Source organism: Malaclemys terrapin, chromosome 1, assembly GCF_027887155.1.
Source record: "Malaclemys terrapin pileata isolate rMalTer1 chromosome 1, rMalTer1.hap1, whole genome shotgun sequence".
NCBI classification, from domain to species: Eukaryota; Metazoa; Chordata; order Testudines; family Emydidae; genus Malaclemys; species Malaclemys terrapin.
Window position 1 is genome coordinate 144831215 of NC_071505.1, and position 24242 is coordinate 144855456.

Consider the following 24242-nt stretch of genomic DNA (forward strand, 5'->3'; position numbering starts at 1 on the left):
CTCCTTTGTACAAGATTTGGTACTACTATATGACCTTGGTTGCAACCATGATCTATACAGTCACAGTTTATGTCAATAACGTCACACTAACCCCATGGTCGGCCGATTCCTAAAGGGGCTCGACAGGTTATACCCTCACGTCCGTCAACCGGTTCCTGCCTGGGACCTCAACTCGGTCCTTTCTAGGCTCATGGGGTCCCCTTTTGAGCCTTTAGCAACATGCTCCCTGCTCTACCTCTCTTACAAGGTCACGTTCCTGGTAGCAATAACCTTGGTCAGGAGGGTGTCCAAGCTCAGGGCCTTGACATCATACCCTCCCTACACCATGTTCTATAAAGACAGGGTTTAGCTCTGGCCTCACCCTGCTTTCCTCCCGAAGGTTGTATCGCAGTTTCACATCAACCAGGACATCTTTCTCCCAGTTTTCTACCCTAAACCTCATTCCAGTGGCAGGGAGCAGAGACTCCACTCTCTAGATATCTGCAGGGCGCTGGCCTTTTACATCAAGAGAACGAAACTTTTCAGAAAGTCGGTCCAGTTGTTCTTAGCAGTGGTGGACAGGATGAAAGGCCAGCTAGTTTCATCCCAACGCATCTTGTCATAGATCGTGTCCTGTATCTGTGAATGCTACAACCTGGCAGGTGTTCCTGCACCTCCGATCACTGCACACTCTACCGGGGCACAGGCTTCATTTACAGCGTTCCTGGCTCAGGTTCCCACCCAGGAAATCTGCAGAGTGGCAACATGGTCCTCCGTACACACTTTTGCCATGCATTGTGCGATTACCCAGCAGGCCAGAGACGATGCGGCCTTCGGAAGAGCAATACTCCAATCAGTGGACAGCTCCGACCCCACCTCCTGAACTTGGCTTGGGAATCACCTGATTGGAATGGACATGAACAAGCACTCGAAGAAGAAAAAACAGTTACTCACTTCTCATAACTGTTGTTCTTCGAGATATGATGTTCATGTCCATTCCAATACGCACCCTCCTACCCCTCTGTTGAAGTAGCCGGCAAGAAGGAACTGAAGGGGTGGTGGGTCGGCTGGGCTCTATATTGAGCGCCATGAAGGCACAACTCCAGGGGGCACCCAGGCCAGCCCGATGGATGCTGCTAAGGGAAAAATCTTCCGACCATTGTGCACATGCGCGCGCACACCTGATTGGAATGGGCACAAACAACACATCTCGAAGAACAACAGTTACAAGAAGTGAGTAACCATTTTTTACTCATGAAGTCAGGAAGCTTCTTCAAGGAACGGTTCTTCGCTGGTCCAGACAGTACTTGAGGCTGGAACTGCTCACCATTAATATGTTCCTGATAGTAGACCATAACAACAACATGAAGGATACCTTTGCCATCTGCTGTATCTTCTGGCTAAGATTTGTTTAAAAATGTGCCAAAAGTTAGACTTCTAAGACCATATTTAAGCATCTAAATAAGTGGTTTATTTATCAGAAGTGCTGAGCACCTGCAGTTGTTATTGATTTCAATATATTTCATGGGGATCATTAGATCATCTAGTCTGACCTCCTATATATCACAGGTCATTAAATTCCACTCAGTTATCCCTGTATTGATCCCTGTATTCTAACTAGTCTCATCTTTTCTGAAACCTCTGAATTCACATTCGTAAAATACATTAATATTTTAAATACAAGTTTCAGTTGAACTTTGTGCTTGTGATCAGAAATCAGGATAGGTAAACTGAAGGGAAAGCAGCATGCTCAATGGATTGGGGTACCAGCCTGGGCCCGGAGACCTGAGTTCTATTTTAGGCTGTCACTGACTGACTGTGACCTTGGGATAGTCACCTCAGCCCAGATGCACAAAGGGATTTAGATGGCGAAATCCCAGATATAGTTGCCACTGTAATTCACAAAAAATCCACTGAGCTACTGTGTAATTTAGTAGATGCCTAAACTCATTTGGCACCTAAATTTTCACTGTAAATATTCCCTAGGCACCTAAGTTTGTGTTGCTGGGCTTGCTGCCTCATTCTAGGTATCCGGATGCTTATCTCACATCTATGCCCCAGTGTGATCCATGAGCCTGGGAGAGATGTGCTTGCCCGCTTGTCTTGCATGTGGAACAAGCTCTGGTAGGCGTGTTCAGAACATACATACCAGATCAGGTCCCATTCAATATCCAGCCAAGGGAAGAGGTGGTGGTGCCTCCTTTGTACCTGTTAGCCTAGTGGTTAGAGCATTCACCTGGGAAGTGGGAGACCCGGTCCCATTTCCCTGATCCAATGACTCTTTACTTATTTATACACAGTGAAACAGCTTCATTTGGAGAGATTGAGAATATTACTCCATATCCCGCTGGTTAGTGCACACTCCCTGAGCGGCGAGAAATCCCTATTCAAATATTTTTTCTCCAACAGGTAGATGAGGAATTGAACCAAGATCTCTTACATCCTAGATGAGTGCTCTTATCACTAGGCTAAAAGTTATAAGGTAGGCAGTACCACCAGCACCGCTAACCCTCGTGTTTCTTGTAAGGAATGGTTTAGGCAAGGATGGTGGTTCTGCAGGGGAGTCTCAAGTTCCAGCTTAGAAGATTCCTGACGGAACAATTTATGAGACCCCAGTCCAGCCCTGGGTCGACAGAGCCCCTTGTACGTTGTCTGGAGATGCTGAGAAGTGCTCATCTTAGCACAGTCCTCCTGGACTCTGGATCATCAGAGAGTAGAGCTAAGGATTTTTGCAGGCAGAGCACACAGAAGGAAGGTAAGAGCAAGCACTCTCATAAAAAGTGAGGGAAATCCTCCCCCAAGTCCTCATCTAAGAAGAGGACTGCTTCCATTATATCGTCCAAATCTGGTGAGACTCTGTGCCACGGTATGGGAGTGGTCAGGAGCTCACAGGGAGCAGGGGTTTGACCTGTGGATGCTGAGAGCCAAGAGTGCTCCGAAACTGCCTACAACTGCAGAGGTAGGACCAGCCCCAGTAAGGGAGCAGTCACCGAGCATACCGACAGTACCATTGCGCAGCAAGTCAATGGATTCAGCGGCGCCAACACTCACTGTCCAACCTAAATCGACACCATTGGCATTGTCAAGAGACAGAAGATTAGCCCCAACAGAGATTCCAAAGGTTCCTGGGCTCCTTCTCGTTCCTACAGGCCAGACTACTTGGATCAGGACCACAGTTACCCTTCCTTATGGGGACCTTACCCATACAGTCCCTCACACTGGCTCTATTGGGATCCCTGGAAACCGTATTTGAGACCTCCTGAGTTCAGAGAATCACAGCAGGAAATCATACAGAGGTCACCTCATTGAGAAGAACCATACCCCTCTCAAAAGTAAACTGATAACTAAATCCTCTCTCCAAGCTTCAGTTGATACAGCAGACACAGCTTCCATGGTGACTTTGGTTGTCATGAGACAAGCTTCAGGGCTCAAATCCTCTGGATTTGTGAGACAGTTCAAGTTACTGTAGAGAACTTCCCCTTTGAAGGCAACAACCTGTTCAGTCACAGAATGGATGAATCCCTCCATGAGAGGACTCTCATGCAACCCTCCACTCCCTAGGTATATTCACTCCAGCAGCTGAGAGAAAATACTCCAAACCACCTCCATATAAGCAACATCCTGCTCCTCAGCCCTTTGATCACTAAAGGCCTATGAGCTTCCCAAGAAGTGCAGCAGACAGAATGTCCCTTTGTCTTTCTCTCCACAGCCAAGAAATCCTTTTGAGAGAGCCTTTCAACCAGTCCCCTTGTCACCTGGCACCCACATTCCATTCGGTGATCCTATCGCCTATTTCTCCCCAGGGTGGCATCATATCACCTTGGATGGATGGATCCTGGAAATTGTCACCACCAGCTATAACATGGAATTTTTGTCCGTCCCTACCACAAAACTCTTCCCTGTCCCTCTTCAGGGACCCTTCTCATGAGAGGACTCTCAGGCTGAAGATAGACTCCCTGTTCAGTTGGAACTGATCCCTCATCAGTACAGGAGGAAAGGCTTTTATTCAAAATATTTCCTGATTCCCAGAAAGAAGTGATGATGGACACCACGTTTTGATCTCAGACAACTGACTAATTTTGTACACCGTTCGAGATTTGAAATGATTACCCTAAACAAAGATGACTATTTTGTAGCTCTTTATTTGAAGGATGCCTGTTTCCACATAGACATTCATCCAGTGCACAGGAGGTTCCTGCACTTTATGGTGGGCCTAGAACATTATCAGTACAGAGTGCTTCCATTCAGTCTCTTGACGCCACAAGGGTTTTCACAAAGGTGGTATCCTTGGTGGTGTTTGACACTTCCTGTGAATACCCAGGGTTATGAGGCATCTTGCTACCACCTGCCCTTAGTGTGAGGAAGCCTTGTCTCTGCCTGCTGTGGGTCAGCTCCCCAGTTCTGTCGGCCATGGGCAACACAAGCATTCCCTTTGCGGCCTTGCAGATTCTGCTGTCACCCTACAAATTAGTGGTTGGCGCACTCCCATCCTCAAGCCCTGTGAATGTCTCCCTGGAGAGTCCAGTCCCAGGTCCACTGAACACTCACAGTATTCATGGATTCGCTGCTTCCAAAAATCAGTTCACCCCAGCTTACTTGTACCATCTCAGATCACTGCTCCGCTTAACTCAGAGCACTTAGGTATGTTTATAGTGAAATCAAACATAAGTTTATTTAACAAAGTACAGAGATTTAAGTGATATCAAGTAGGTTTTGAAAACAGTTAAATATAAAATAAAATTATAACGCCTTTTGAAGTCTAGACTTAATTAACAAGATACTCTCACAGGTGGTATGACAGCATCACTAGGGCACCCCAGTATTTCTCTGCCTCGACAACTGGCTGCTCACGCGGATCGTCATATTAGGAAGTACAGTTGGTGGTCCTTTCCCTACTCAGCCTCTTTCAAATGCCTGGCCTACTGCTCTAAAACAGCTTGAGGACACAATTTCAAAAGGGATGCATTCTTAGTACAGTGATCAGAGCCACTAATAATGCTTTCCCAACCATTCCGCTCTTACCTCAAGTCCTGAGGAAAATCAAGCAGGCCAAAGTATCAGTAATGCTAGTAGTGCCCTGGTGGCCAAGGCAGTTTTTGACCACCAGCATCCTTTAGGTGGCTTCATGTCTCTGCATATGCATCCAGCCATTTCCAATCCCTCCAACTCAGGACAATGGCAAGACCACCCATTCCAAACCAGCATCCTTCCATTTAATAGATTGGTATTTGGATGGATGATGAGCCCAGAGAGAGGTCTTGTTCAGAGCCAGTACAATCCATCCTCAATAACAGTAGGAGAAGTGCTGTGAGAAAATGTTGTGCTGCAAAATGGAAAAGATTTTTTATCTGGTGCCAACATTGTCAGATACCTCCAGAGGCTAAAAAATTCCTACCATTTCAGACTACCATCTTTGTCTAAAGACATTATGTCTGTCAGCTCACTGTGTGTGCATTTGGCTGTGATTAATGCCTTTCATCTTCCAGTGGAAAACTGTTTGGTCTTCACCCACCATATAACTGTGATGTTTCTGAAAGGCCTTTCCAGAACCTTAACTCCAGGACTGGAACTAATGTCAACTCGGGACCTCCATCTAGTATTGTCAGTGCTCATGAATCCTCCATTGAAACTGTTAACCTCCTACTGTGTTCTTCATCTGTTTTTGAAGGTGTCTATCCTGACTGCAGTCACCTCCATCAGAAGTGTAGGTGAGCGTGGGACCCTTATCACAGACCTTCCCTACACTGCCTTCCATAAGGATAAGATTTCTTTGAGGTTACACCCCAAATTTATTCCAAAGGTTCCCTCTTAACTCCACTTGAATCAGATCATACGCCTACCGATTTTCTACCCAAAACCTCACTACTCCAGAGAAGACAAGGACTCTATTCTCTGAATGTCCATCAAGCCTTAGCTTTCTAGTTGCAAAGGACAAAACCCTTCAGGAAATCCCTGGGTTTCTTTGTTTCTGTTGCCGAACCGGTGAAAGGAGAAGCAGTCCCCTAATAGAGACTTTCTAAATGAGTTTCAGATTGCATCCTGCTGTGCTTTGAGCTTGAACTAGACATCTCCCTCTCAAGGTGTGTACTTCAATGGCTTCTCTTCAAGATGTTCCCCTTCTGAAGATCTGTAGAGCAGGAACATGGGTGTCAGCACATACCTTTACCAGACATTACAAGATGGTACAAGCTTCTTCTGCAGATGTATCCTTTGGCACAGCAGTTCTGCAGTATGTGGTGCAGCACAATTTCTTGTACCCTTCTCCTCACTGGGTACTGCTTGAGAGTCACCTTGAGTGGAATATACATTGGGACTGTCACTCAAGAAGAAAGTAAGTTTTATAGTAATGAGTTATTCGAGATGTGTGATACCTATGTGTATTCTATTATGTGTCCTCCTTCCCCTCTGATTTGGATCCTTTCCTAAGATGGTTGGTGGTAGAGAAAGAACTGGAAAGGCAGTCAGTCTGCCCTTGGGTTGGAGCATGAGGAGGTGCAGGCACAGACCAACAGACACTGCTACTGAAAAATCTTATGCAGTCAGGTGAGGTGGAGTGCATGCATACCTTGAGCAGAATACACATAGGGACTGCACATCTCAAAGAACTCCAGTTTCTGTAAGGTAAGTAGCCTTTGTTTTTTTTATCTGCTTTTTTAAATTGGTCTAAAATGTTGAAGGCAATTAATTTTCTCATTGTGGTTTAAGTGTTTACTTGTTGCATTTTATAGCTCTGCTGAAATCATATGTGGCAGTTTTATATACACTGCATATTTTCATTGACTTATTTTGAGCCACTTATTTGCAGATTGGAATTAAAATTCATTCTTCAATCCATTTTCTTAAACATTATCTTGTTCATTGTGAACCATTAAGAGATTTTATAAGAAAAGTGTTTTCAATATTGGCAGTTTTATTGCCAAAGCCTTGTTAGAGATGGAAAAGGAAATTGAGGTGGAAAATTGTTTCAGTTTTCATGTTGTGAATTTTTTAATTGGGGCTTTAATCCTGTGCCTATTTCATTTTAGGGGTCCTGTTCCCGTAAATAGAGGAGTTTGAAGTTTATTCTTTCAGAGGGGTCAGAGAGAGACTTTATGCTTGGATCTCTGGAAAAGCCAGCCTATACTTTCTCAGACTATGCAGATTAGGTTTTATTAAATAATCCTGTTCAAATGTTGGTACTTTAAAGACCTAATAATTAGGCCTAATTTTGAAAGAGTCATTAGTGGCTCCACAGTTATAGTGCTGTGTTTTTGAGTTAATGTATTGTTTCAATCACTTTGTTTGAATTAGCCCTCTTCCTATAGAGGAGGTACAACTGCCTCCCTAGATATATCCCTCTGGTTTCCCTGCAATAGGGTTGCCAGGGTCCAGTTTTTGACCAGAACACCCCGTTGAAAAGGGACCCTGATGGCTCCAGTCAGCACTGCTGACTGGGCCGTTAAAAGTCCAGTTGGCGGTGCGGCGGGGCTGGCAGGCTCCCTGCAGCTCCTGGGAAGCAGCTGGCATGTCCTGCTCCTAGGCGGAGGGGTGGCTATGGGGGCTCCGTGCGCTGCCTCCACCCCAAGTGCCAGCTCTGCAGCTCCCATTGGGTGGGAACCATGACCAATGGGAGTTATGGGGCGGTGCCTGCAGGTGGTGGGACAGTACATAGAGCCCTCTGGCTGCCCTCCTCTTTCTAGGAGCCAGAGGGACATGTCACCACGTCCTGGGAGCTGCCTGAAGTCAGCACCACTTAGAGCCTGCACCCTGAACCCCCTCCTGCACCCCAATCCATTGCCCCGAGCCCCCTCCCACACTCCAAATCCCTCGGCCCCAGCCCAGAGTCCCTTCCTGCATCCCAAACCCCTCATCCCAGCCCCACGCCAGAGCCCACACCCCCAACTTGAACCCTCACCCCCTCCTGCACCCCAACTCCCTGCCCCAGTCCAGAGCCTCCTTCCGCACCCTGAACCCCTTATTTCTTGCCCCATCCTGGAGCCTGCACCCCAGCCCAGAGTCTGTATCCCCTCCCACACCCCAACCCCCTGTCTCAGCCCAGTGCCCCCTCATCCATGGCCCCACCCCAGATTCTGCACCCCCAGCCAGAGCCCTCACCCCCTCCTGCATCCCAAACCTCTGCCCCAACCAGGTGAAAATGAGCGAGGGAGCTAGAGTGGGGGAGAGCGAGTAAGGGAGGGTGCATGGAATGGAGTGAGTGGGGGCAGGGCCTCAGAGAAGGGGCCTCTGAGAATGGATGGGGGAGGGGGCGGGTAAAGGTGTTTGGTTTTCTCCAATTAGAAAGTTTGCAACCCTACCCTGCAAGCCCCTGAAGCAGTTGCAGTGTGAGCCTGGAGTGCTCTGAGCAGCTGCTGTTGCTTCCCTGTTGGCCATGAGGTGAATCACAAGAAAGGGAGGAGAGTAATTCTGCTTGCACCATTACCTGTTTCCCTATTAGGCTGTGGGAGACCCAAGGAGAACAGAATAGGTGCTCAGCTGAGACTGCCTGAGCCCAGGGGAGCACCTAATAAAGGATGGTCTGCTCCCCTTTCCCTACGGCCAGGCAGAACAATCCAGGAGAGGAGAAGAGAATCTGAGACAACCAGTTACTGCTTCCTGATTCTCTGTCTGAGCACTTGTGTACTTTAGAATAATTTGGGGGGCCCCTTCATGACCTCCCAGCTCCATGACCCTTATATGTTCAACTCCAGCCCCAACATTCCTGTGTGTCAGACACTACTGAGGGAGAAGTGTAGGAGTGCTACACCTGTTGTGGTCTCCCCTAGTCAAGAGAATCCCTAGCAGGGGACTTGTGTTTTCCACTCACTTTGCTCTCTCTGGAAGTACAACAGAACAGAGATATTGCTCCAAAATATTGATTTTTGTCCTCAACCTTTTAAAAATATTTAACCCACAGTGCTCCTTAAGGAAGAGATATTGATTTACAACATGGGATTAGTTTGCAAACATCTAAAATTGGGAGGAAGTGCCTAGATTGAGGTGAAACCGAAGCCTACTTGTGCGGAAGAAGGAGAAAAGATAAATTAATAAAAGTAAACTTAAGTAAACTTTCAAAGTTGCATTGAAAGGAAAACTGCAGTATAGTTGCAAGTACAATATACAACATCTACTTTTGGACAACGTTATTTAGGTTTCATAGTCAATAACATATACATTAGGAAATGTCAGAGTAAAGGTTGCCTGTATAACCCTGAATTTTGCTCCCTAGTATATATGTATTGTGCTAGTCTTGAATTATTTGGTCAACAACCAAATATGCAGTTTACCCCAGGGGTAAGTACTTCTCTTGAGTCCCAGGGACAGCAGTAATTACCCATCACTGTTTTTAAATCCTGGAGGGGCTGTGGTAATGCACCCTGTGGAGTAGAACACAATCCCTAGCCTACAATGTGACATATAGCATTCATAAAGTTAATCCAATCGTCCCCAAATATAATGCATGTGGTTGTAATAGCTATCACAGTATTAGTGAGGCATTCGTTGTGACATCATAGTTAAGGCTGAATTCTACTTTGCACTTCTGGCAGGAATTCAACCTTTATTTTGTATGAAAAATACAGTACATCCTTTCTGAACTTACAGTACTTATTCTTTGAATACTGAATGAATTTTCTGAGAATTACAAGTAAATCCATTAATTAATTTCAATTAAAATTAATTTAAAAACTGTTCCTTTAAAATATTTAGCAACTGTTTCAGCCTTTTTTGTCTTGAATGGTTTTAACAAAGAAGTAACATTTCAAACTTTCTACATATAATTAAAATTCATTTAAATCTTGTGCATAAGTTATATTTGAATAAATTAGTTTACATAAGACCACAAGCATGGCCATAGTGGATCAGACCAATAGTCCATCTAGCCCAGTATCCTGTGTTCTGTCAGTAGCCAGTGCCAGATGCTTCAGAGGCAGTGAACAGAACAGGACCACCCCCTGTCATCCAGGGCCAGTTTCTAGCAGTCAGAGGTGTAGGGTTGTAATTAAGCTATTAAAGATTGTTGTATCTAATTTTTATTCCACTACAAAAAATAATGGAGTTAAGTTTATAATTATGTATCAGTAATTTAGGGTAGAAAAAAATTACAGGGATATTGTGATTATCCCAAAATCAAGTACCACAAACCCAGGAAATTCAGAGTTATGGCTGTGCTTGAAAGAAATCCAGAAATATGAAGTTGAGAAATGCGCAATTAAGACATTGTCGGGGGGTTCATGTCCGAGTCCAGCTGTGTCTCCCAGGGGTGAGGGTCTGTGGCTGGTGGTAGGGGAACCCGGGTGTGACATTCCCCAGAGTACAATCTGAACTGGTGGACACCTGTATTTACTCAGTTCACTAACCTGGGCTGCCTCTGACACTGCTTCATTGTGAGAGCAACCACTCCCGGTCGCTCACACACAGCCTCCAGCATGTAAATCACTCCCCGGTATACTGTATGAGTGCTATAGCCAGCCATTCGTGAATTACATTGCAGGGCAACACCAGCAAACTTCCAGTCCCAGACGTACCCCCAGAAATGTGCATCTTGTACTGCCCAGCCCTCTCCTGGATAAGCTCATATTAAATCTGTCATTTATTAATAGAAAATGATATGTACAAATCCTGTTATCGCAAATGAAGTGTCCCAAACACACTGGTTTAGATAAAACAAGTTTATTAACTACAGAAAGATAGATTTTAAGTGATTCCAAGTAATGAGGCATAAAAATCAGAATTGGTTACCAAAAAAAAAAAAAAAAAGGTAAAACACAACTAAAACTTAACTTAATAAGCTAAGTGAATTCAAAGCAAAATTTTATCTTCCAACATGCTTTAGCAATCTTATTGGCTGCAGTACTTTCAGCTAAGATCTCTCCCCCAGTTCAGTGGTCATTTTCTTGTCCTTCAGGTGTTGTTGATGCCACGAGTAGAGATGCCCTGAGAGATGATTTGGGGCCTCTGCTCCTCATTTTTCTCTTCTTTGAGAATCATCTCCAGCTGGGGTTCAGGAGACAAAATCTGGGGAGATGGGAACTTCCAGCTGCTTCTTTGTCAAGATGTAAATTTCTCGCTCACACCCTTTTTCCTGCCAAAGAATGGCTGTTTAACCAGGTGATAGTCTATCTGATTTTGTTGACACCTGTCTGAAGTGTCAGTTTGCCTTTTGTCTTCGAAGAACCAATTTGTGCCTGCTTTTCTAAACTTGGAATATGTCTCAGTAATGTTATACAGTAAAATCTTTTAACTTTACATACAATGTTGCCACACATATTTTACAAGGACAGGATTGATCAGTAAATCATGGGTTTTCAAATGATACCTTACAAGGCATAGTTTGTACAAAATGTATCTTAGTCTTGAAAAAAGGGTGAGCATAGGATACAGACTTACACCCAGGGCCGGCTCCAGGCACCAGCTTGGCAAGCAGGTGCTTGGGGTGGCCACTCTGGAGAGGGGCGGCAGGTCCAGCTATTCGGTGGCAATTCGGCGGATGGTCCCTCACTCCCGCTCCAAGCGAAGGACCTTCCGCCGAATTGCTGCTGCAGATCATGATCGCGGCTTTTTTTTTTTTTTTTTTTTTTTTTGTGGCTGCTTGGGGCGGCCAAAACCCTGGAGCCGGTCCTGCTTACACCAGGCCCTCCTTGCTGCAGCAAGTTCCAACCCAGGGCCCTGTGATTGGCAGTCAGATAGGCAGCCTGGGAATGGGCACCACAAAGCCTGCTTCATGGGTTGCTTCCTGCCCTGTCCTCTACCATCTTAAGTCCCAGCAGGGTCTGCTTATGGACTCAAAAAAGGGGGTTCTCCCTAACTGTGATCTGGAAGCTCTTCTCCATCAGTCATGGTCCACTGTTCCCAGTCTGCACGGGGGCCTTCAGTGGCTCAGACATGGGCTCTGGTCAGGTGCTGTGGCCTCTGTGCAGAAGCTACTAGTGTAGGACTGATCCCATGCCCTAGTAGCTGTGACTGAACTGAGCGGCTCCCTTTTGAGCTCTGCTTCCATTGTTAGCGTGCCCAGCAGGTACCTTTTGGGCCCAGAATTGCATGTTAACCCTTGATTCCCCTCTGTGAGGCTTATACACACAATCACAGACACCCAAACCTTGTCTCTCCCCTGAAGTGATTCCAGAAAGGAGAGGGTAAAAAAAGATTGAATGTGTCTTTAAAAAATCACCTTAATCTAATCTGGGACAAGAAACACAAAAATGCTTTAATCATAATTGTATAGTTATTGCATAGCATCACTACAGAGTACTGATACATATCTGGAACCTTAACTGCATCTTAATGTACTTTTTTGTCTGGAATATGACACAGTGATGGTAATTGACAGTTACCTTCAATAAGTAAGGCATGCAATTAGTTAACGTCAGTGTTTGCAAAATTCAGTGTAATTCCTCTGCTAAGTGTGTGCAAAGAATTACTGCAGATACTTGAAATTACAGTAGATCTCTTAGGTAAAACTCTTTCCCCAGTCCTGTCCAAGAATCCCCTAATAGGTATTCGAAGTTGAATGTCCTTACAGTCCTTGTAGCTGCCTGAGAATGTGGTTGTTCATCTTCTGATAAGGAAATCAGATAAGAATGGTCTTTTCAAGTTTCACTCTCTCTTTTCCCCCAAAACCCAAATGTGTGGCCTTCAGCAATGCACCTAAGCGTCAGGGCCTTCAGGCTGCTCCTAATTTCTGTCTGACTGTGAGATTTCTTTCTGGTACTATCGCCTTGTCAAGATCTAAGACTACTTTGACTGTTTATTTTTGTCTGTGACATTTTTTTCCAGTAAAATAATCACTTCTAATAGAAATCTTATTTTTTGCTTGTAGGAAATTCGCAAATGGGTGCTACCATAGTAGATGCTTTGGATACTCTCTATATCATGGGGCTTCATGATGAATTCAGAGAAGGACAAGACTGGATTGACAAAAACCTTGATTTTAGTGTGGTAAGTAGAACATCTCCTTGCATTTCACTGGTTCTTTTAAAGGTGTTTTGAGAAAACATACTGTAGTGTTCCCAGGGGAGGGAAAAGTTGTTAAGCTGGAACTATGGTTGAGGATACAAAAAACATTTATTAGAAAGACCTGAAATTCAGGTTTATGGCTAAACTTCAAAGGACTTCCTTTTTATTTTTTTTGTTTTGAAAAGTGAATATCTCTGGCTCCCTAACCAAGGATGTCTTTCTATTTAATGTGTTTAAAAGTTAGTGATTGTCAAAAGATGGATAATACTTAAATGTTCCATGAGAGATATTAAAACCTCTGCAGAAGAAGTAAGTACAAAGTTATCCCCAATACAGATCAAATTATAAGCATGTTACAACAGCACCAGAGTATTCAGTTGTGGAAGGAGAAGGGGGTTTACTTTTAAAATTGCGGTGCATGAACTACTTACAATATTTCAGTCTAATTGTTTATTACAAGTTTTTAAGGTATATACTCTGATGCATCCCAGAATAACAATCCAAAAACACAAAACAACAATGACAGAACAAGACACACGTGTAATAACCATGAACTAGTTATGTTTGAACAAAACATAACAGTCTGAACAGCAGATATGTATCAATGGGTCCTGAATAGCAGCACACATCCAATGGTACACACACACACACACACACACTTTCCTTCCCTTCTCCCCAAAAGTTCAGCAGTGCCTAGTTGGAGGCATCAAGTGACCTTGGGGCTGTAGGCTGTACCTCTGATTCAGATTACTATGTGGGTGCTCTTGCTGTGCTACAACTTCCCCAGCTGGCCACATGACACCATCATACACAGAAAGAGCCTCCTCTGCCCTGTCTGGTCCTCTTTCAGTAAGCAGTATATCTTGCTGGTGAACAGTGCATTCTCCCTGTGGCAAATGCATTTGGCATGCTCCTTAGCTTGTAGCCCGGAAGATCATGCCACAAGCATTCAAAATGCTTCCAGATCCCCATCTAACATACACTGCCTGTCCAGGATAGAATGCCTAGAGTCTCTTATGGATATGCTTGTTGAAACTCATGTATTTCCTAATCACATCAGTTGTTTTCAAGGACAGCGAAGGAGTGGGATGATCCTCTTCTGTCATTATAAACAATTTGATCCTACTGGGTTGGCTGAAGAGCCGATAGAACGGGTTTACTTCTGTATTTTCATGAGGCATACTCTGACTATCATGTAAAGCAGGACTTAATGCAAGGGTGTATCTCAGTGTTCCTCTAATATGTAAGCTACATGTTACTTCAGAGTCTCATGCAATCTTTCCACTATCCCATTTCCTTGGCATACACAGCAGATTTATAATGAAATGTACCAATTCTCATTAGAAAGCCTTCAAACTCTTTTGGTACACATGACTGGGTACCACACCAGCACCAAAAGGGTTAACTATGCTTTGCAGGCTGAGGAAGCCCCGCCCCTCTGACCCTGCTGGGCATGCTCGCCTGGAGGCAGCATATAAAAGGTAGCAGCCCAGCTCAGTCTGGGGAGGCTGCTGACGGAGAAGGACGGAGGCTGTGAGCTCCCTGCAGGGAGTTGCTACAAACCCCAGCTACGGGACTACGGCTCACAGGGTGTGTCAGTGTATTCTAGTGGTAGTTGATTATGTGACCTGCTACCCAGAGGCTATCTCAGTACTGGCCACCTCTGTTTTATCTTCTTGTCCAGGATGGACAAGTATTACCAGCCACCACATAGACACCATTCCTGGACAAAAAGTCCGCAACCAACATCGCCCATTTCCCCAGAAAATGTGGGAAGTGGTCCAAAAAGAACTCGAGGTGATGCTAGCCTTGGAGTAGTGGAAGAATCCCAGAGTGAATGGAGAAGCCCCATACTCCTGGTCCCAAAGCCCGATGGGACTATGAGGCTCTGTATAGATTTTAGGGGGATCAATGCCATTTCCGGCTTTGATGCCTACCCGATGCCATGGGTGGATGAACTGCTGGAACAGCTGGGTAGTGCTAAGTTTCTATCAACACTAGATTTGACCAATGGGTACTGGCAAATACCCCTGACCCTGACTTCCTTGGAGAAGACAGCCTTCCCTACACTACTCGGTCTATATTATTTCATCACCATGCCCTTTGGGTTACATGGGGCTGTGGCTACATTCCAGTGATTGATGGACCAACTGTTGCAGCCACACTGGCAGTATGCGGCAGCTTATATTGACGATATTGTGGTCTACAGCACAAGTCGGGAGGAACACCTACATCTCACCGTGGTCCTACAGGCCCTGAAGGAAGCAGGACTCACAGCTAACCCCAAGAAGTTTCCCCTTGGGTGGAAAGAAGTGACCTACTTGGGATACACAGTGGGGGCGGGCCAACTCCACCCCCTGGTGGACAAGGTACAGTCCCTGAAGGACTACCCCACCCCTACAACGAAAAGAAGGGTAAGGAAGTTCCTGGGTTTGGCTGGAAACTACAGAGCGTTCATGCCAGACTTTGCCACGATAGCCGCCCCCTTCTTCTACCTCACAAAGAACTCCCGGCCATGGAATGTCCGGTGGTTGGCGGATTGTGCAAGAGCCTTCCGGACCTTGAAAGATCAGCTCACCCATGAACCCATCCTGTTCCTCCCAGACTTCTCAAAACCCTTTATTTTACAAACAGACGGCTCAGAAGTGAGGCTGGGAGCAGTTGTTTTTCACACAACGCACAGTCAACTTGTGGAACTCCTTGCCAGAGGATGTTATGAAGGCCAAGTCTATAACAGGGTTCAAAAAAGAACTAGATAAATTCATGGAGGATAGCTCCACTAATGGCTATTAGCCAGGATGGGCAGGAATGGTGTCCATAGCCTCGGTTTGCCAGAAGCTTGGAATGGGCCACATGGAATGGATCACTTGATGATTGCCTGTTCTGTTCATTCCCTCTGAAGAACCTCGCATTGGCCACTGTCAGAAGACAGGATACTGGGCTAGATGGACCTTTAGTCTAACCCAGTGTGGCCATTCTTACGGACAGGAACAAGATGCGGGGGGGAACCCCTGGTGCTGTACCTAAGCCGGAAGCTATTTCCCTGAGAAGTCAAGTACTCCACCATCTAAAAGGATGCCCTAACAGTAAAACGGGCAACAGTATTACATATTGGGGAGCCCCTTTCATCTTATTATAGACCCTGCACTCCTACAATGGGTCAACATCATGAAGGATTTGAACTCATGGATTATGAGATGATACCTCAGCCTCCAACTCTACGAGTTCAGCTTGTTACACTGCCCAGGTAGGGCCCACACTAATGCAGACTTTTTCTCCCCGGCTGGGGGGGAGAAGGGGGCAATGGGGATGGACCCCCGCCGGGTCCTGTCTTGAGAGGTAGGGTGTGTGACGGGGTGTGCCTACCCTACACCAGCCCCCAAAAGGTTAACTATGCTTTCAGCCTCAGGACCTGACTGGCTGCAGAATCACCTCCACCCTTCCATCTAACCCTACGTGACCTGACACCCTGTGATGGGGTGTGCCTACCCCATGACAGTATGTAGGACATCCTGTTATCTGAAACGAGACTCTCTGGTAAGCCAAGCATAGCAAATAAAGTAATTAGGCAAGAAATGAGCTCCTCTGAGATGCCTCGTGAAGTTATGAATGCAAAGGGATAACATGAGTAATAGTCTGAAACAGTCAATGGGATGTAATCATGCAGTGAAATCAAGGGGCCAGTAGTAGCCACTGCAATTCTCTGCTATGATCTGTCTATGACTACCCGTTTCAAAGGATCTGGAGGAACAGACGTATGCACTTTGCGGGCAGAGCATGCCTTCAAATGATGTTAAATGTCCGTGCATAAGTTTGACCACCAACCATGACTACGCAGAAGTTTTTTCATATTTGTAAATCCCAAATGTCCTTCATGAGCCACATCTAGGACTTTTTGTCACAACGATCCTGGAACGATCAACTAGGCTCCTCTGCATAAGATACGTTGAGTAGCACACGTGTTTCCTGTGAGTGCTGAACGAATTTTATAGAATGTAGCTAAAAAGTTTTCTTAAAGACTGGGTCCATCCAATCTGCTTGTACAGCTCATATCACCTTGCACAGTTCAGCATCTTTAAGTCTCCCCTAAGTCAATTGGCATATCTTTCAGTAAAAAGCATATGGTGTACTCTGCCTTTTTTGCGTGCAAGGGTGCTAACCCAGCAAAAAGTATCAGCAAATAAATTACATCTTCCTTTGCTATGTACCAAATCAAAGTCATATTGGTGCAATTGAATAATCCACTACTGCAGCTTCGCTCTCAGCAAGTAATGGGCAAATGATCAGTTTCTAAGGTGAAATATTTTCCCACTAAGTAGACCTTGAAGTGTACAATAGCAAAAACTATTCCCAAGAACTCTAGCTCAATCTTGGAATATTTTCCTTCCATCAGTGTCAGAGTACAGGACACAAATGGAACCAGCCATCTCTCCTGGAGCAGAACTGCATCCAGACCCCAATTGCATTATATCAGTTTGAATTACTGCCGGCTTCCATATATGAAAATAAGCGTGGGATTGGATCCAACAAAGGGCTTTGTTTCTTTAGTCTGAACCAACTGGCCCTGACCCATGGTTAAATCCCACAGCGGTGTGGCAAAGGTACTAAAATGGGGTGGAACATGGCATCCTATATATTGAACTAGGCCAAGGAATGAACATAAACTGCTACAATCAGTGGATAATGGTAGTGAAGCAACAGTTTGTAGTCCTTCAGGCATTTGTTTCACATCATCAGCCCACAGAGAATGCCCTACAAACTACAGCAGCTTTTGCAAAATGGCACTTGGCCACATTCAACTTTATACCATCCTGTTGGAGTCAGGTTAGCACCTGATTCAGAATAATACTGCTCAGGAAGAGTCTTAGCCAGAGCCGTCCTGTCCATAGGACGGACCAGGGCAATCGCACCAGGCCCCACGCTTTGGGGGGTCCCGTGCTTCAGGACATGGGGTCCAGGGCAGCCTGAGGGATTAGTGGCGGGCCTGGCGCTGGCAGCAGTGAGCGACCTGGCCCCAGCCCGCCCCGTTCCACTCTGCTCTGCCCCACCAGCTCCTGGCGGAGGGGGCAGAAGCCAGAAAGAGGCAGGGAGGGGGTTTGGGGAAGGGGTGGAATGGGGGTGGGAAGGGGGCAGGGCAGGGGCGGGAAGAGGCGGGGCAGGGGCTTGGGAGAAGGGGTGGAGTGGGGCCGGGACCTGGGCCGGGGGGTGGGGGGTTGTCCCAGGCCCTGCACCCCCCAGGGTTGGCCCTAGTCTTAGCAAAGACAAGACGGACATCCAAATAGCAACATGCACCCTGGATGTTATCCAGAAGCTGAGAGACCACTCTCTGAAATATTTCAGGAGCAGAGACTAAGGAAAAAGGGAGTTGTTGATAGCAGAACCTCCCAAATGGCGGCTGAAAGTCAATGACAGCTGCAGAATTTCAGCCAAAGATGTTTGCCAATAACCAGATCAGTAGTCCAACACAGAAAAAATCCAGGATCCACTTATTGGGCAAGTCATCTCTTTGAAGGTTTGTAATTGAAACTGCTCACATTTATTAAGTGCCCTATAATCTGTGCACAGTTAAATATCACTGTTCTTCATGTGTATATTCACTGGGGTGAGCTCCAATCCATAGGCCCTTCCACCTCCTGAATGATATAATTATCTTTCATGTGCAGTTCTGCTCAGATTTTGCTCTGGAGGTACATGACATGCAGGTCATGCGAAGGACTTGGTGTTCAAATCCAACTGCAGAGAGTATGCACTTCTTGTGGACAGAAAGCCATCACTGTTAAATAAATCCTGCTGTCTCTGGACAATACTTTGGGTATCCCCTTCTATTCCAGTCCACATAAGCTCACCTGAGATGTCCTGTATAAGTTGCATAATACCAAGCTGTCAGCACAGATTGTAGGACAATAATGGAACAGCATTTGCAGCTGTACCTTTAACAATATAAAATTTGCAGTCAACTTTATTATAGCTTTGTAGATCACAGAGCATACAGCTTTACCCACTGTCTGCAAGGCATAACAATTCCAAGCTTTTATAACCACTGTCTGTAGTCAGTCAAATGTCCAGATTGTGAACTAACCCAGAGGAGAGAATGTTAACTTCGCACCCATATCAATTATGCACTTCACTAGTGTAAGGTTAATTTCTACTGTATGGGATACGAACTCCAGGGCTTTGCCACATGAGAAGTTTATGCTAAAGGAAACATCAGGGACCCTGGTAAAGGTGGTCTTGTGCAGCTCCACGTTCACCGTATGCACTTTCATGGACCAGTGTATCCAGCATGCTAAATTAAAGTGTTCTTCCTCCCCACAAGCCCAGCACATAGCAGTTCTAACTGGCCAGGCAGGGAAATTGGCCAAGTGACCCATACTACCTGTCACATACTACCTGTCACAGCGTCCGCACAGGTTTCTGCCTTCTCGCCCTGTGCCCAGGCTGGTAAAATAAGAGTTCTCAGGCCTTCTTCTGGTGTTTCGCCCTTGTACTTTATTTTACAGTGCCACCGTGCAGTCCCCTTTATCCCCCAACAGTTATCCCCTTTCTAACCCATTCCAGGGTCTCTTGGCCCTTGAGGCTCCCTTCCTGTGGTGAGGAGACAGAGCTGTAGCCTCCTGTCCCATCCCAGGCGAGCCTCCTCACTGAGTTTTGTTCAGGGCTTTTATAGCCCTCCCAGCCTTCAGCCCAGCTGTCGCTGTGTAGCTCAGCCTATTGCAGTAAGCCAGCCCTTGTTAGGGCCCGCAGCTGGGCTCCCTGCTGGCTGCTTTGAGCCTCTGCCCCTGGCCTCTCTGCCCGAAAGCTGGGCTTAGTCAGCATTTTAGCAGGGCATTCAAGGGGTTTCACCCCTGCTGTGCCGCGCTACCACTCAAGAAACAGAAACTGTCAACTTTCACTGCTGGGGCCATGGAGCAACTGTAAGTAGTTGTACGACTGGGTGATGTAAGGAGGAGAAACTGACAGTTTAAGCATAGACACAAAAGTAGCAGCAGTTTGAGATGTAGCACCTCTCTCAGCCCAAGCCTTCTCAAATGCCTCACTCTAAGCAACCGTGGCAACAAAAGTTAGCAATCTAGAATCTTCAGCCAGGAACCGGTCACCCGGTGGTTATTGGCTATTCCAGTCACATAAATATCCCTGAGCATGATCATTATAATGTCCCCAAATTCACATTTCTGGGCTATCCTCCGCAGATGACATGCAAACTCTAATATGATTTTGTTGGGTTGCTGGCAAGCTTAAAAAACATTTCCCTCCTTTACAGAACAGAATCTTTGGTGCCAAAATACTCGTTGAGGCACTGCACAGTTGCATCAAAGGAAGACTTGGGTTCCAGGAGTCCATTATAAATATCAATGCCATCATGGCCTAAGCAGTTCTGCACCAAATGTAACCTAGCAGCATCGAAGAGTTGCAGAATCTGCACATAGTTTCAAAAAGTCCAAATGAAGTATCACTAGTCAACAGCTGAAGGATGTGCGCCAGGCAGCATGGGTTGCAGAATAGAAGCATTCATCACTATAATGTTACGCCCTGATGCACCCCAGAATAGCAGTTCAGAAAACAAACAAACCACCAAAGCAAGACACACATAGAATTGTAGAATATTAGGGTTAGAAGAGACCTCAGGAGGTCATGTAGTCCAATCCCCTGCTCAAAGCAGGACCAACACCAACTAAATCATCCCAGCCAAGGCTTTGTCAAGCCAGGTCTTAAAAACCTCTAAGGATGGAGATTCCACCACCTCCCTGGGTAACCCATTTCAGTGCTTCACCACCCTCCTAGTGAAATAGTGTTTCCTAATATCCTACCTAGACCTCCCCACTGCAACTTGAGACCATTGCTCCTTGTTCTGACATCTACCACCACTGAGAACAGCCTAGCTCCATCCTCTTCGGAAACCCCCCTCAGGTAGTTGAAGGCTGCTATCAAATCCCCCCTCACTCTTCTCTTTTGCAGACTAAATAACCCCAGTTTCCTCAGCCTCTCCTCGTAAGTCATATGCCCCAGCCCCCTAATCATTTTTGTTGCCCTCCGCTGGACTCTCTCCAATATGTCCACATCCCTTCTGTAGTGGGGGGGAGGAGGTACCAAAACTTGGTGCAATACTCCAGGTGTGGCCTCACCAGTGCCGAATAGAGGGGAATAATCACTTCCCTCGATCTGCTAGCAATGCTCCTACTAATACAGTCCAATATGCCGTTGGCCTTCTTGGCAACGAGAGCACACTGCTGACTCATATCCAGCTTCTCGTCCACTTTAATCCCCAGGTCCATTTCTGCAGAACTGCTGTTTAGCCAGTCGGTCCCCAGCCTGTAGCAGTGCATGGGATTCCTCCTTCTTAAGTGCAGGACTCTGCACTTGTCCTTGTTGAACCTCATCAGATCTTTTGGCCCAATCCTCCAATTTGTCTTGGTCATGCTGGACCCTATCCCTACCCTACAGTGTTTCTACCTCTCCCCCTAGCTTAGTGTCATCTGCAAACTTGCTGATGACACAGGTAGATTGTCAAACAAAACATGTAATAACCATGAACTGGTTAGGTCATTAACAGTCTGAACCGAAGAACATGATAAACAGTCCAACAGCAGATATGTAGCAGCAGGCCCTGAATAGCTGCACACACACAGTCTAGGAACCGAATGGCTAGGCAGCAATTCTGCAGAAAAGGACCGAGGGGTTACAGTGGACGAGAAGCTGGATATGAGTCGACAGTGTGCCTTGTTGTCAAGAAGGCTAACGGCATTTTGGGCTGTATAAGTAGGGGCATTGCCAGCAGATCGAGGGGCGTGATCATTCCTTGACTTTAGCAAAGCTTTTGATACGGTCTCCCACAGTATTCTTGCCAGCAAGTTAAAGAAGTATGGGTTGGATGAATGGACTATAAGGTGGATAGAAAGGTGGCTAGATCATCAGCCTCAACAGGTAGTGATCAATGGCTCCATGTCTAGTTGGCAGCCGATATCAAGCGGAATGCCCCAAGGGTTAGTCCTGGGGCCGGTTTTGTTTAATATCTTCATTAATGATCTGGAGGATGGCGTGGACTGTACTCTCAGCAAGTTTGCAGATGACACTAAACTGGGAGGAGTGGTAGATACGCTGGAGGGTAGGGATAGAATAAAGAGGGACCTAGACAAATTAGAGGATTGGGCCAAAAGAAATATGATGAGGTTCAACAAGGACAAGTGCAGAGTCCTGCACTTAGGAAGGAGGAATCCCATGCACTGCCAGCAGATCGAGGGACGTGATCAATCCTCTCTATTTGACATTGGTGAGGCCTCATCTGGAGTACAGTGTCCAGTTTTGTGACGATGTCACAAATGTCTTTGTATGCTACATAAATCTACAGATGTGGCCATTTTCCTTCTACCCTCCAATCCTGAGCTTATCTGGCTGTCTTTTGACACCTTTTACCATGTCAGGTTTTTTTTTCTTCAGTGTTTTTCTTGCCTGGGGGAGTTCAGTGAGGTTTGGGTTCTCCTTTGCCTACTTCTGTGCAGGTTCCCATAAAATAACAATAGGAGGCAGGGAGAATGAGATATTTCATGATTTAGGACAGCAAGAATGAGCATGGCCTACATTCCAGACCTTTGGCTTAATTACCTTAAGAAAAGTCTTAACTTCTGGGGCAAATATATTTTCATTGTGGATTTTTTTAAGCTTAAATGTAATATGCATTAGGTATATATTTTAACATTGTGGTACATTATGAGAATTTCATTAATACTGAAGTGATAAGATTTTTGTAATCAGCTAACATTGTCCCAGAATTCCCAGTTTGTCATATGTTTCTGTGCAGCTCTCTCACAGAAAAAAGGGTGAGTGGATGAATGGCAAGGATTGTCTCCCATAATTTAGGTCTAAAAATTATACATTGTATTTGGAACCCTGAAGTGAGATGGGACAATTCCATTTTTAGGGGGCTGTCAAGTACCTATTCGTAGTTATCATTATCCTACAGATACTGAAAATTAATTATGGAGGCTCAAGGTAAAAGAGTGGAAGGAGGCACATAGGACAGTGTGGGTGGGCTGTAGTTGTGGATGCTGGCACTTTTGAAGGAATATGGGAGAGGGATTCTGGCTAAGAGGAGGGAGTTGCAAACAGGCTGTGGTGGTTGTTTTTCATGAAGATTTGCAAGTGGGTTGTCCTTGTGAATCCAAATATTGGCAAACTACAAGTCCTTGTGTGCATTTGGATTTGTATCTATGCTTACCTTAATGATAACAGTTTCTTCTGATACTTTGATTGTTGTATAGAGAAGCTTTTTAAACATTTACGTTTTCCTCTCTTCCCAGAATTCAGAGGTGTCCGTTTTTGAAGTCAATATTCGCTTCATTGGTGGTCTTCTAGCAGCATATTACCTTTCAGGACAGGAGGTAAGGAAACCATAAGGAAGTGTGGAAATTAGTAGTCTATCAAATGAAAGCTGCATAGTTGGAAGGGTTGAAGTTGTTGGCTTCACAGTATTTTTTTGAGCTAATATAATAAGTAGGATGGGCTGTGTTACCCAACTCTACAGGGATCATGGAATCTTCATCTAAAGCTGATTACTTTACAGTATCTCTAGGCTAACTGAGGATCCTTTACCAGGACTTTGAAGCAGCCTGTGCCTTCTCCAGTTTGCTCTTTTTATCAAGGTTTTTTCAACTTAATTGTCAACAGAGTTGAACCTTCTTACACAAGTAGTCACCTCAACCCTAGTTATTTAATCATTAGACTCTAGTGCTTACAAATACCTTGTTTCAAGATATTCCACCTCTCTCAAAAGAGAATTTTTCTCAGCTGCCACTTGTTCCCCAATGGACACAGGTACCTGAATGCAGAAACCCTTGACAGTTTTCTCAGGTATCTTTTGTGTAGGGAGCCATAACTCTGCTACAACAATAGGCTAAGACTGAGGCACACTGGATCAAACTCATCTCACAAGTACAGTTCCCACGGAAGTCATTGTGAATTATGCCTGTTCTATATCCGGGCTACATTTAGACTTCTCTCTGTCCCCTCCTGCATGGGGATTGCTGGGAAAAACTTCTACTATATACAGTGTAGGATTGGAAGGCCACCACCTCACCTTTATATAGCCTGCGTGGTATCTTGAAATATAGGTTGGATATATGGGACAGTATTCTCAGAACTGATTCAGCTTTTTACCTCTACCTCACAGGTATAAAACTTGCCTCTGTCAGCAGTGGCTGAAAATTATTGCTGTCTGCTGACTGTTTGGGGGATTATATGCTGAATCTCATTCTGTTTCTTCATTTTTAAAACAATAAATGTAGTGCTGGTGAAAGATGCTGCACTGACACCCGTGGAGAATAGAGGTGTTTGTTTAA

At 45.5% G+C, this 24242-nt stretch overlaps 1 protein-coding gene across 1 annotated transcript in view; it reads left to right on the forward strand.

Moving 5' to 3' along the window:
* MAN1A2 (mannosidase alpha class 1A member 2) overlaps positions 1–24242 on the forward strand; it is a 320220-nt gene that overhangs the window by 157099 nt on the left and 138879 nt on the right. The window contains exons 4-5 of the mRNA XM_054042404.1: positions 12773–12891; positions 23205–23285. Coding sequence (XP_053898379.1) covers positions 12773–12891; positions 23205–23285 — 200 coding nt within the window. The remainder of the gene's footprint in view (positions 1–12772; positions 12892–23204; positions 23286–24242) is intronic.